Here is an 11,753-nt window from a genome sequence, read left to right as displayed (position 1 = left end):
AGTGGAAAATTGTTAGCTATTTTCCTTTTTATGGTGGTGCCCTAGCTTGACCGCAGCTTTAAAGCTGAAATGATTTAAAGATTTACAAGTAGACACGTGTTGGGACTGAACTCAAAACCAGTTGATTGGGAAGCAAACTTCTCAACCACAGTCATAGCTGTTATGTATGTTATATAAAAGACATGACTGTTCAAATTAGAAATTTTTTTTTACTAAGGATTTCTCATTCTTTCTTATTAGTCCTTTATGTTTAGTTAGGAACAATAGCATTTCTAAATCCAGTGTCCTTAACTAAACATAAGAGACTTAAGTGACTGATCAGTCTTCTGCATGCTTGGAAGGCTCTGCAGCAGGTTGGGCACTGGTGGCCTGCTGGGACTGAAGGCAAGGAGTTGGTTCTGGACTTGCACAATTCAGGTTTTCTTTGTGCTCCTACAATCCTGTTCTGTTCGTAGGAGGTGGCACTTCTGTTGGTGTAGCTTTTCCAGGCAGGACAGTCCTGTGCTGGCATTTCCCAGGTGTTGGGGTTGATCTTAAAGCAATTCATTGTTTAATATAATAGGCTTGAAAGAAAAGCTGTTCTTTATACACAGTATCATTATCCCCTTTCCCATGCCTATGTGGGTTGGATGAATCCTTTCCAACACAGCATCTCAGTTTGTTGTGTTGTCATCTCTAGTGTAATTGTAAGATGGTTGTGAATGAAGTGTGACACTGCAAAGTAGTGAGGTGGGCACTGAATGTAGAGGATGTGTAAAAGTTGGAGAGAAATAAAGCAGGCTTGCTCCAGTTGATGTATAATGAATGACATGGTACAAATGAGCTGAGAGAAACTAGGTATAAGAAAGATCAGCTATAGTGTGCAAGACTGAAGACTGGGTTGTGTGGACATGTGATGATCATGAAGGATAACAAATGAGTAAAGAAGTGCCAGGATGTAAAATGGAAGAAAACTCTGGAAGTGGAAGATCAAAGAAAACATGGGTAGAAGTGTGAGGAAGTACTCAGCTCTGAGTGCATTGCTTCTTATGGCAGATACAGTTATAAGCTAATAAAGGTGAATATGTAAACCCTATTCTTTTGTCATTCCTTCATTGAATAATTCCCTGTTACTTTGTCATCTGCTTAATTTCATATTACACTCTATACTTGGCTAAAGCTTTATTCTGAAGCAGATGTATATTGAATTCTGACACCAGGTTATCAGTATCACTATGACTAAGTGAAATATATATATAAAACCTTCAAGCTAAAAAAAAAAAGACATGTCCATTATTCTTGAAAATTTTCATAAAATTACAAGTTTCAAAAAGATTGTATTAATATATTCTCATTCTTTTACTCATTTGAGTACACACACACACACACACACACAATATATTATATATATATTGTGTGTGTGTACTCAAATGAGTAAAAGAATGAGAATATATTAATACATTAATAGCATTTTTTTCAACGGCCAGATAACTAAAGAGATGGCGGTGTGGGTTTCTGCCCCGACATCTGAAACTCAGAGTTTTATCATGGTTACCGAATAATTGTCACATTATTTACAGATAAATTCCTCTATTTACATAATATCGAGGTCTCTTTCTTGCTTTTGTTGTCTTACCTTTTCTATCAATATATATATATAGTTTCACAATAGTGAGCACAGATATTTTTGTCACAACTATGTGCAATAAAATCAATTGAGAATATCATTAAAAAGAAATCACTTAGTGCAGAAAATAACTATACCAGAAGAAACACATGAACTCGTCATGCACAGAACAGTTTATAAAAAATGATATCCTAATAGTAATATGCATGAGTATGTATGCACACACAAGCCATATGCACACATAAGATGAGAACAAAGAGGGAGAATAGAATAACTGAATGCATAATGTGGTTTGACTTAAAATTTATTGCAACAACTAAAAAAGCTTATATGTCTTAGCATAAGGAAACTATATAACAACACATAAGTTTGAGATAAATGTATAGCATTTATCTTAAACTAGCATCTTAACCAGGAGAAAATCTATTTCTCGTTTATTTAATGTAATTGATTCTGAAGCTAAATATTGCATTCAGTGTACAAGTAAGTTATTATATGTATATGCTGATTTTTTTTCCTTAAGCACAAGGCAGTGCCTTTGTAGAGAAGGGATACAGTTAATGTACATTGACACAAATAATGCCTAGTTTCTAATTTATCAATAACAAAAGGATGAAAAGTTGAGTTAGTAGCCAATTTTGAAACATTTTAAGAGTTCATGCAAAATTCTGTAGCTGAAACTAGGGTTTATGAGTCACTACGGTTTTCTGTTGTTCTGTCTGATACATAATACTTGAAATATAAATAAATATTAATTGATTTAATATAATTACACAGGCACAATATGAAACAAATTATGTGATAATAATTGGCAACAATTTGGGCCACACCTCTTCTATTGCTCAAGAGTTGTTAACCATTAAACAGGGTGTTCACAAAATCTGGGTACATGGGGATTAATACATACTTTAAGAAATTATTATTTCTTATATTTAATTGTTTATGTTACTATTTTATTTACTCCATGTACTCAGACTTTGTGGACACCCTGTATAATGGAGATCACCAGCTCTTTAAACTACATGTTTAACTGAATATCAAGTCATTTTTTGTGACCTTCCAAAGTGTGTTGATGCATGAAGTATGTATTTTTTGGATACTATCTTAAAGGATTTTTTTTATCAATTATATCAACCACAGTACTTTGATACATACTTTATTGATTTCTATTAAACTCACTATGATGTAAAGACCTGTAACTTGGACTGAATACTACAAGAGAGTAGTTTTTTTTTCTTGATACATTGCTTTTTCAGTCATCGACAGCTGATACATATACATTATATCAATAGTGAAGGCACGGAAATGTTGAGGGGTTGTTAAATGAGTACTGTAGGAATACAAGAGACTACACAAAATAGACCCCACCCCAAAGTGATCAGCAATTGAATCCAGCAGCTGTACAGTTGAATGAGCAATTAAGGATATGAACACAAAGGATCATAGGCAGGGTGATAGAAAAAGGACTTCATATGCAGCTGATGAGATTAGCAGTAGAAGTCTCCATAAAATAATTCTTTCAAATACATAACAGCCTCCCTGTAATTATTTGATAGATTCTGTGAATACAGATCACTAAATTAACAGTGGAGGAGTGTGTTCCAAAAGGATTCTCACTTGGACCAAGAGGCAGATTGCATGATGCTTGCGTACAATGTACAATAATGCATAGTAGTGAAATATTGGTATTGAATGTGGAGGATGTGCAAAGGCTGCACACAAATGAGCTGGGCTGACTCCACTAGATGTATAATGTTGGTATTCATAAATGATGGGACACAGACGAGCTGAGAGAAAAGATAAGTGTAAGAGCAATCAGAAGTGTGCTAAAGATACGACTGAGCTGGTGCAGATGTGATGTATAACAAAGAAATGGGAGGTAGTGGTGAAACATGACCTCAAGAGGTTGAATTTCACCAAGAAGGTGATAAAGAACAGCAATAAAGGATGAGATTGTGCTAGAGATGATAACGATACACACATATGGAGGACTACATCGAATTCCAATGCTGTTTTGGCAGGATTTCTAGGAAGGGCAACCAATGATAGAAGCCATGCCAAAACAGACACTGGAGCTGGATGCAGTTTTCTACCTCACAGGATCCTGTGAAATCTATACCAACAAGGAAGATGGATGCCAAATGATCACACACACACACATGTTCATTTGTTTTGTACATACAGCTTGCACTATGAGAGACTCTTCATCAGATATTGACTAGTGATCATGATTACAGTATCTTTCTACAAGATCACTCTTCGGAGGTGCCAAGCAGCTGATGTTACGATAGCATGCTGGATTGTTTCAGGTAGCACGGTAACATACTTTTCCCCTGTGTTAACAATGAACCCACTACACCAGACTGAATGCAGCAGCAACCAATGAAAGCATAGGAAGAATTAGTAAAAAATAATCTGAGGAGGCTGAACCTCATGAAAGAGGTGACAAAAGATTGCAGCAGATAGTGAAACACTGTACAGAAGAAGACCCGGCTCTTGTGCGGGTGACACAAGAAATTTTTCGAGCGAGACCGTTGCCAGTGCCCCTGGACTGGCTCTTGTGCGGGGCCGTTGTAGGATTTTCGAGCGAGATCGTTGCTGGTTCCCCTGGACTGGCCTTCGTGCGGGTGACACGTAAAAGCACCCACTACACTCTCTGAGTGGTTGGCGTTAGGAAGAGCATCCAGCTGTAGAAACTCTGCCAAATCAGATTGGAGCCTGGTGTAGCCATCTGGTTTCACCAGTCCTCAGTCAAATCGTCCAACCCATGCTAACATGGAAAGCAGACGTTAAACGACGACGACAGAAAAATAAATGTAAAATGATGATGATATATGCATATGAATACATAAGTATATATAAGTTTCCAGCTACCAAATTTCATTCAAAACAACCTTAGGACTTTGGTAGAAAATATCTGCTGAAGGTATTGCATAGTGGATTGACCCTAGAAACATGTGACTACAATGTGAACTTGTTAACAGCTATGCTTGTAGCACATGCATGTGTATTGGAATGGTCTGTTTCCCATGTATAAGTCTTTCAATTTCTCATTCTTGAAGGAAATTTCAGGACAAAATACCAGTAATGTAGTGTCTGTTTTCAGTGAAGCTTAATTGGTCAGGGTTTGATCCATGCACTTTGGTTTCAGGACCATCCTCTGCAACAAATATTAAACTAAACAAGAGGTATCAGGTGATGAAATTGCAACAAACTATCACTGACTCAAGGGTACCTTTCAAGCCAGTCTGCCTAGCATTGCCCTCATCCACCAGGTCAAGCATTATTCACATCTAATTAATAATGGGGCTGGGTGTTCTTAAACCATAGCCCCCAAAGTAAGAAGTGGGTGAAAAAGTTCAGTGAACTATTACCTCTGATGTCAATAAAAGATTTCTCTTTTTGAATGAAAGGCAAATTATATGATGCTTGAGTGTGAAGTGCAATGTCACATAGTAATGAGACATGGGCTTTGAATGTGAAGAATTTGTGAAAGCTGGATAGAAATGAATGAAACATTCTCTGTTGGATGTCTAATGTTGGTATGCAATAGAGAATCAAGCACTGGCACAGGTATGGGATACATACAGAGGATGTGAGTCCATCAACATTTAATATCTGTTTTCCATGCTGGCATGGGTTGGATGGCTTGTCAGAAACTGGCAAGGCTAGGGACCGCACCAGATTCCATAATCCATTTTGGTTTGGTTTCTACAGCAAGATGCCCTTCCTAATGCCAACCACAGAGTTTACTGGGTGCTTTTTACGTGGCACCATTACCAGTGCCTTTTATGTGACACCAGCACTCATACCACTGCTTGAGCCCTTCCAAGTGGATGGAACCTGTAGAAGGGAGAGACCAAAGAAGATATGTGGAGGGAAAACTTCAAGAGACTGAGTTTCATAAAGAAGATGGCAATGGATCATGAGAAATGGTGAAGCACTGTGCTGGAGTAGATCTGTTCAATCCATGCAAAGATGGCAAAATGAATATTGTTAAAATAATGGAAGTTGGGACGTACAGAATCTATTTTGGGGTCTTTAATGTTCATATGTCAGTCTCCTTGACACTAACCATTTTTGTTACAATCACTCTTCTCCTCTCTCTTCAATATTCTATCATTCTCATTCACTCGCTTCTATCAATATCTCTTTCTTCCATCTCACTGTTTGTGTAGTGGGAAATGGCAACACATTGGATCTGCATTCAATCAATTCTATAATTACAAGAATCCATTTTTATTTCTAGCCATTATTCTTCTCTATTCATCTCTTCTATCTCTCATTGACATCCCTTTCTCTCTCTTTTACTTGTCTTCATTGCTAGCTATCATTTTCTCTCACTATTTCTCTTCAATCATCCCATTTCTTTTATTACCATCTTTCCCCAGCATGTCACTTAGCAAATTTTGAACTGAATGCTCAGTTATTGAGGGTGACCAAGAAACTAGGATGTTAGAAATGTAACCTAAGCAAGTGGGATGTACCCCTCCAATCTAGGAGAGTAGTAACTCCAAACAAGAATTAATTTGGATAATAGCTCAGCCAAACCATGCTGGCATAGAAAAGCAAGCATAAATTAAACGGTAATAATTATGAGACTAAAAACCATCAAACTTACAAAAGCTTAACAACTACTAAAAGACTCAAATGGATGTATCTTACAGTATAGAATATTTCTTTTTTACCATTGTGACATTTAAGCTCTAACAAAGTCAACAATGTTAATTTGACTCATTCACTTAAAACTATTGCAACAGCTACATCTTTAGGCAATAGTAATTGAATGTGTTATAATTGGCAAACAGCAGACAAATCATTCACATGAATTCAGATGCAGAAAATGTTGATGGATGCTGTAGACATGTTACTATCTAAAAGAAAAACAAAAACAATAAAATTTCCCTGAGGACATTAATGTTATGAATCATAAATGAAAACTCCAATAAAATATTGATGTTCAATTATCATATATTACAGACAGAGATGTTTATCATCAGATAGGCTTACCTCATCATCTCTAATGTCCTTTAATGTATAGCTAACAACATAGATCCCCATATTGACTAAATCCGAAGAGGCAACTTCAAACACAGCTTTGGAAAATTTCTTGCGATCCTTATAGATTTCCTGAAATGAGAAACAAACATAACAAATCAAAGTATTGATTCCTTCTGACAAACCATGAGGATAATTTTTGTACAATACGGAAATAATTGAGTATACTAGATTATATAACTGGTATTTCATCAGCTCTGGAGGAATGAATGAATTAATGAGTAACTCTCTGCAAGATCATTTGACTTGGTAGAAATAATAGCCAAATCTCCCTAAACTGACATTCTACTGTCTTAAAAAAGAATACATTGGATAATGTGGTCCCCGATAGACAAAAAGATAGGATGATCATGATCATGATGAAAGCAGCTTTGGTCATGAGTCCACTGAGTCTAGTCTGACTTGAAGTTAAACAACTAAAACAACCAGCCTGGAGATATATAAGCTGAAGTCAAACCTGATAGGACTTAACTCAGAATTTGTCAGTTTATTTGGTGCCTTCATAATTCCAACAAACTAAATTAAGTGTTAAAAGACATTCAAAAATTATTTATGGTCTGTGTTTTGAAAGTAGCATGCCAGATTAAGAGAGAGAGAGAGAGAGAGAGTAAGTGAATGGAGGAGAGAGAGAGAGGAAAAGAGAGAGAGAGAGAGAGAGAAAGAGAAAGTCAGAGTCAATGTTCCTCTTATTATTGGTTTCTTAGACATAGATCTTTGAGTATGTAAGGGATTGAAAGTGGGATGATGATGTTTATACTTTTCCAAGTACATTAACATTATCAGTTCTGTATGCATGGAATAAGTTATCCAACATTGCAACATCTCATGGACCGAAGAATTTTAAAAAGCAATCTTGTGTACACACACATGTATGTACAGAATGTAATTATAGAAGCATTAATAAGGAATTAATGAGGAATTGCAGAAAAATGCCTCCAATGTTGCTAAGAGACGAGGGTCGAGGAAATAAGTAGAAATTAGAATTGTCAAGCATCATAAATATTCATTCACATTTATAGGCAAAACTGCAAGCACTTTTTACAGGCATCTATTGATTCAGAAGAATTGTGGCTAGCTAGATCAAATGACCTAGACTACTAACTAGTACACTGCTGCTGCTTATTTACTAGGCAGGCTTACGGGGGCTGATGGAAGCAATTTTCAGTCCTCCTCCTCTTCCTATCAGCAGCACTGCTGCAAACAGAGAACCTAAGAGATTATAACTCGTGTACAGCTAGCTGCTGAATTTCTATAGTAACCTGCAATAACAATGAAGACTGACAAGATGAGAGCGAGCGAGCTGCTGCAAAAGCCAAGCTATCGTTATCATTGTGTTCCTTACAGACACTCAAAGCTGATTTTTTTTTTTTTTTTTTACATTACCATAGTAACTATTATGATAACATAGAAGAAATAAACATCCCACGAGACAAACTTTTGATTATCAAAAGATAAAATGGTGCTTCTATCTTTTTTTTCTTTCAATCTTCCTCAACAGGCTGCATTAAATAAAATAGCCACAATATATCTGTTCACTTACAAAACAAATCAAAAATGACAATTACAATTTTTTTTCCACCTCCAGTTTAAAATTACAAATTATATGAAACAAAATTGAACTTAAAATTCGCTAAAAACAATCCTTAAGTTTTTCATTTTAGCTGTGCAGTTAAGTTTGTTTCACAACTATATGGTTTTGGGTTCAATCCTACTGCATGGCATCTTGGGTAAGTATCTATTACTATAGCTCCAAGCCAGCCAAAGCTCTGTGACTGAATTTGGTAGAAGGAAACTGAAAGAAGCCCATCATACAAGTGTGTGTGTACATGCATGTGCCATTGTCTTTACAGTTCATGATGGTCATAAACAAGCATCACCATTAATCAAGCAGAGTTGTAAGTTTTCGGTTTCTTTGGAGACAGGTGAAGGTTGGTGGCAGGAAGGACGTCCAGCCATAGATAGTCTGCATCAATGGATTCCATCTGACCCATGCAAGCATGGAAAAGATTGGGATATAAGACAATGTCAATGCTCCAAATATTAGTTTTTATTTCTTTTTAGTTTGATTTTCACTTTTACTTTCAGCAATTATTTTTTCTTCCCAGTTTGAACATTTAACTACTACATTTTCAATTACTGCCTGACTGGCCTTCGTGCTGGTGGCACGTAAAAGCACCCACTACACTCTCAGAGTGGTTGGCATTAAGAAGGGCATCCAGCTGTAGAAACTCTGCCAAATCAGATTGGAGCCTGGTGTAGCCACCTGGTCCACCAGCCCTCAGTCAAATCGTCCAACCCATGCTAGCATGGAAAGCAGACGTTAAATGACGATGATGATGAAAACCACCTTAGAGTTATCAATCTCATATTTTATACTGAAGTAAAATCAAAAGCCTCAACTCAAGATTGCCTGTATAAGCAAAAAATGCATGAACTTAAAACATCTGAATGCCTTATAAATGTTTGTCTATTAGGTAACTTTTAACCACCTAATCATTAAAAAGGAAACATTTTCATTGAATTCCAATATTTTAAATCCAGGTTTGTCCCCGTTAACAGGGGTGGCCGGATCTACTTCATTCCTACAGCAACTGTTCTCACACCATGTCACCCAGTTTTGGGCATCTTCTCTCCTCAAGCCCAATCTCCTCCTCTACGTTTTCTTTGGTTGACCTCACTTTCACAGTTCAGTCACTTTAAACTCATGCACTCACCTCAGAACATGATCCTCATCCCTCCTCAACACATGTCCATACCACTGAAATCCATTTGCCCTTGCCAGCTGTTCCACCAATTCCTCAGCCCTCCTTTTATCCAATAATTTCACACTGCATATTGCTCCCTCGGTCCTTCTCAAAATTGCCATTTTGCTTTTATCAAATATTTTATTCTTGGCACATACTTAGTACCAAACTTGATACAAATAGAAAACCTTTATTTCCGAAGTAAGAATAGTAAAGCTGGACATGGGTATGATATATATATATATATATATAAGGCCATTTCCTGTGTGGAACCCTGTGGTAGTGCCTTTTTCCCAGAGCCTTGAGAGTGGCCAATGCCTCGATAGAATTTAGTAAAAGGAAAATATGTAAAAGCTAGTATGTGTTGTTGGCACTCCGTCGCTTACGATGTCGAGGGTTCCAGTTGATCCGATCAACGGAACAGCTTGCTCGTGGAATGAACGTGCAAGTGGCTGAGCACTCCACAGACACGTGTACCCTTAACGTAGTTCTCAGAGATATTCAGTGTGACAAGGCTGACCCTTTGAATTACAGGCACAACAGAAACAGGAAGTAAGAGTGAGAGAAAGTTGTGGTGAAAGAGTACAGCAGGGTCCACCACCATCCCCTGCCAGAGCCTTGTGGAGATTTAGGTGTTTTCGCTCAATAAACACTCACAACGCCCGGTCTGGGAATCGAAACCGCGACCCTATGACCGCGAGTCCGCTGACCTAACCACAGGGCCATTGCGCCTCCACCATGTATGTGTATGTATACATATATAATGCATGTGTATATGTTGTAGAAAGGCAAAAACATTGGTAAGATAATTGAAAACCAAGTGCAGTCAGATGTGTGATTCATTCTGCAGAGTTAGACAATTCCATTGCTATTTTCCACTAAAAAGGTAGTGAGCCAGTGATTGATCTATTGGCTAATCACAGGTTCACTACATTTTTGACAAATGTAACCAACAATACTATTGTCCATCAATCGCAATATAAAACACAAATAATATTCTTGCTCATAAGGCTGCTGATGCGTGTATGTTTACATACTACATACTTTAATATCTCAACTTCTTGATAACTGATCAATATATCCATAGAAACAAGACAAAATTGTCAGCATAGAAAATAATTCATAGTAGCTTAATAAGCTCCATACTTATCCAAGTACGCTTTTGTCCCTGCATCTCGGTGTCTAAGTAGACTAGTATTTCTAAATGTGAACATGTATGCAAATATTGAATTTTGCTGTAAAATGTTTACCAACCTCGACAGTCATGTTTCCCATTATGGCACGCTGGTGACCTTCAAGTGTCTCTTTGGCAACCTTCTCGATCTCATTTTCATTTTTGCCAAGGAATAGTTCACATGCAGTGTGAAGCATTTCATCATTGGAACCTTGTACTTTAATCTAGCAATGGGACACAAAGGAAAATAAACAAACATTGATATACAATTGATAACTTCATTAAATGTCAGTCACATTGACATACCACACTGCAAAAAACAAAAAAAAAAATACCAATTATAATTGTCATAATACACATAATTTGCATCGTATGCTTTACATGATGGCTAGATTAATACTGCCACCTAGCTTTTGGGTACCTTTAGTGCAGTTCATTCTGTTTTAAACATTTACCCCACTTCACTGTCTATAGTTCTTTTGCTGTAGACATTGGCTGACAAAAAATAAAGAAGTTTTGTAGAGAATGAACAAGAGGAATATGTCAGACAGACCCATCTTAAACAATGCAAATAATTTATTTTAATTAAACATAGGGCCAACTTTTTGTGTGGTTAGTTATACATGTACTCCAGGTGGATGGACAAATCAGTATGAGCAAAATTAGAACTTGGAATGTAAAGTGTTGAAACAGCTGAAAAACACTGTTGCTTCTGCTATAGCAAATTCTTAATTATATCTAATTTAGATACAAAGTTAGCAATTTTGAAGCGAAGTGGGTTAGGTGATACCATAGGATCCAGCATTTGAATGGTACTTTTACATCAATCCCAGTACTGAAGTGATATTTTAGCCTTGAAAGAAAGCTGATCCAAGCAAGATTTGAGCTAAGAAAGTAATGAGTCAGAAGAAATGCTGCAAACCACTTTGTCTGGCATGCCTATGATTCTCCCCAGCTTGCTGCCTTGATAATAATAAATAATAGCTACAAATTTTGGTACAGGGCTTGCAGTTTTTGAAGGTGAGGGTGAGTTGCTTACACCAACCCTAGTACATGACTGGTACTTATTTTATCGATTCTAAAAGGCACAGATGATCAGTGGAATTTGAGCTCCAAATGTAAAGACAGATGAAATGCCACTAAACATTTTGCCTGGCAAGCTAACAGTTCT

The 11,753-nt window shown here is 36.9% G+C and overlaps 1 protein-coding gene across 8 annotated transcripts in view; it reads right to left on the bottom strand.

Annotated features, from left to right (window-relative positions):
- LOC106877504 (flotillin-1) overlaps positions 1-11,753 on the bottom strand; it is an 89,992-nt gene that overhangs the window by 14,617 nt on the left and 63,622 nt on the right. For all 8 annotated transcript variants that reach the window (XM_052967216.2, XM_052967223.2, XM_089351873.1 and 5 more), the window contains 2 exons: positions 10,663-10,806; positions 6,617-6,736 (listed from right to left, as the gene is read on the bottom strand). In XM_052967216.2, coding sequence (XP_052823176.1) covers positions 6,617-6,736; positions 10,663-10,806 — 264 coding nt within the window. The remainder of the gene's footprint in view (positions 1-6,616; positions 6,737-10,662; positions 10,807-11,753) is intronic.

Source organism: Octopus bimaculoides, chromosome 1 (genome assembly GCF_046866305.1).
Source record: "Octopus bimaculoides isolate indiv1 chromosome 1, ASM4686630v1, whole genome shotgun sequence".
Lineage (NCBI taxonomy): Eukaryota > Metazoa > Mollusca > Cephalopoda > Octopoda > Octopodidae > Octopus > Octopus bimaculoides.
The sequence above is the reverse complement of the archived record's forward strand: the minus strand, read 5'-3'. Positions and strand labels throughout refer to the sequence as shown.